General features: G+C 48.9%; 1 protein-coding gene across 1 annotated transcript in view; it reads left to right on the top strand.

Annotated features, from left to right (window-relative positions):
• Window positions 1-2,255: 2,255 nt before the first annotated feature.
• CYBJADRAFT_178756 (MCT family MFS transporter) overlaps window positions 2,256-2,861 on the top strand; it is a gene marked incomplete at both ends in the record, with an annotated part of 2,593 nt that continues 1,987 nt past the window's right edge. Inside the window, one exon of the mRNA XM_020216950.1 lies at window positions 2,256-2,285. Within this exon, the coding sequence (XP_020068109.1) occupies window positions 2,256-2,285 (30 nt within the window). The remainder of the gene's footprint in view (window positions 2,286-2,861) is intronic.

Raw genomic sequence — 2,861 nt, 5'->3', positions numbered from 1 at the left:
ACACCGTTGACGATATGCACCGACAAACCCTTTTTCCCACCGGAATATGAGCCCTAGCTCGCACTTCTCGATGCCCAGAACAAGAGATGGACCATTGTGTCGTGGTTAGTGGTCCTTATCTTCATAGTCAGCGCCCTCAGCTCTTTCAAATCCTCCTAGTTTATCCCTTTTCCACCAGCGTGCCCACCATTGCGTGTTCTGCAACGCTCATCTGCCTCTGTAGCACATTTGCAGCCACAACCGTCAACTCATTAGCGGAAGCACGAGGTGCTACCAGGAACACACCACGCCTATTTTTAGCCACCAGCAATGTCCTCTGTGACTCATTAAACAAGCCCTTGCCTCTCACATGCGTGGAGCTACAACACCAACCTCTTTCCTCCCCAGCGTAGCTTGAAGCGAACTTCACTAGTTACGCTCGCCAGTTGCAGCCCTCCCCTGCACAGTCCCAGCTGCAAAATCCCGTCCAGCGTCCCTCCGCCCACCGACGAGTACGCTGAGTCTTTCCTCATGGGGAGACGTTTTTTTTCTTCCTAACCAGCTGTCGTCGTGTGTGCTCCCTCCACTGGTGGAGGGGCTAGGCGGTGCCAGGCTAGGCTGGGCTGGGCTGGGCGATGCTGGGCTGGGCGATGCTGGGCTGGGCTAGGCAGGATGGGCCGTTATCCCTACCTCATACGCCCGCTGGAGGCTCCAGCCTGGACAGAGCGCCCCTCGGGTGAAACTTCGCAAACGGGCGGAAAGGGAAAAGAAACCCGATGGCCAGGCCGTTCGATAAGGTTTTTTTTAGCTTGCAGACTTTATGCAAGGAAGGTATGGCCGACCGCATAGGTGTTTGGATTAGCTGGAAAAAACTTTTCACGCTCTTTGAAGCAATGGCGATTGAGGGAGGTTGGTGGGTATTTAAGAGGCTCTGAGTGCTGCCAGTTTGCTGGTTTTCCTTGCTTGCCTGCTATTCCATCTGGTATAGCTTAAGAGGAAGATCTACAGCCAAACCTATGGGAAAAAGCGAAAGCTCCGACGCCGACGCAGAGCCAGCATACAGTCACAGTAAGAAGTGTGGTGATGGAGTTGATGAGTCTTGTGCTTCAGTGGGCACGCTGACGCCTACGGACGAGAGAATGTTCTCGTTCATGGTCCCTGGTGATCCAGACCTCACGCCAACGGAGGAACGTCTGTTCTCGTTCCAAACAGCAGCAGATCCTCCAAGCACGGCCGGTAAAGGTTGCACAGAGGACGGTGAGTGTACCAGGGAGCTTGCAGAAGAGCCCTTCCCCGAAGATACCTTCCCAGAAGGTGGGCTCCAGGCGAACCTGGTTGTTCTTGGTGGCTTCTTCTCCATCACCATTGTCTTTGGGCTGATGACCTCAATCGGGGTGGTCCAGGCTCACGTTTCAGAGAATATCCTGCCAACAGAATCCGCATCGTCTGTCGGCTGGATCTTTAGCGTATATTTCTTCTTCTCTTTCTTTGGAGGGATTTACGCTGGCCCAATTTTTGACTACACGGGCTCGAAAATACCAATGTACTTGGGATCGGTGCTCTTGGTCAGTGGGCTGCTTGCAACAGCAAGCTGTACAACTGTGTGGCAGTTTGTGCTTGCCTTTGGTGTTCTCGTAGGCGTGGGCTCGAGTTTCTTGATGAACTGTTGTATTGCCTGTATTTCGCATTATTTCATGAAAAAGCGTGCTGCTGCACTGGGTATCTGTTCCATTGGTGGCTCGCTAGGTGGTGTTATCTGGCCATTGCTATTCAAGAGTCTCTTCCCAAAACTAAAGTTTCAATGGTCTATGCGAATCTTTGCTCTAATATCAGCAGTGTTTGTGGGGATTGGATGTCTCCTCGTCAAGCATAGAATCCTCAAAAAGAAGGATGGTAAGAGTAATGCAGCACTGGTCAAAGATTCATTTGTGCTGCAAGATCTAGTTAAGGATAAGACGTATCTGTGCATAGCTGGATCCATTCTTCTATGTGAATTTTCTCTTGTGCTGGTCTTGACGTACACTTCCTCATTCACCATGGATAAGGGCTACTCTGAGTCGGAGGCATTCATTGTTTCTATAATCTTGAACGCAACAGGTATTCCTGGAAGGTTTCTCCCAAATTACCTCGCTGATAGATATGGTTGCTTGAACGTTATGAGCGTATGTGTTGCCATTTGTTCGCTTTTGATTCTGGTCGTCTGGTTGCCATTTGGAAGTAACCTAAGCACGATGTATGCCTTTGCAGGTCTTTTTGGCTTCTTCTCGAGCTCAACCATGTCATTGACACCGGTATGTTGTGGTGTTGTGGGTAAGACGGAAGATTTTGGCAAAAGATATGGAACTGTCTACTTCCTGGTTGCCTTTGGTAACCTAATTTCTCTACCAATTGGTGGTGCCATCATTGGTAATGGATCTGGATATTCCAACATGATTCTCTTTTGTGGAATCATTGAAGGTGTTGCTGCTATCCTCTGGATAGTTTCCATCTATACCATCGTTGGCTGGAAGATCAGAAGAGTTTAGCTGCACTATCATGAATTTACGACTGAAAAATTAATACTCATATACAGACCATTATTGTAGAGAACTCGCATGTTTTAGACTTGGTGAAGAGTTGGAGTCACTACAATTGGTTAGGCACCTGAGTCTTGGTTGGTCTCTCCAAGGTCTGGAGTTTCACCAGGTTCGTAGTGACCACTATCGCCATCATCGTCTGGTATATTGAAGAGACCATGTGAAACAGTACTTCTACTATCTTCTTCACGCTTGTCAAAACGATGGGCCACACTTTAGACATTTCGTACGTGGCTATTAGATGATTGAGCTCTCATCGGATTTCAAAAGGCCTGTGTCTGATCTTGTTGGTGGTTCAATAGCAGC

The sequence above is a fragment of the Cyberlindnera jadinii genome (genome assembly GCF_001661405.1).
Source record: "Cyberlindnera jadinii NRRL Y-1542 unplaced genomic scaffold CYBJAscaffold_21, whole genome shotgun sequence".
NCBI classification, from domain to species: domain Eukaryota; kingdom Fungi; phylum Ascomycota; class Saccharomycetes; order Phaffomycetales; family Wickerhamomycetaceae; genus Williopsis; species Williopsis jadinii.
Note: the sequence above shows the minus strand (reverse complement) of the source record. Positions and strands in the feature narration are given on the sequence as shown.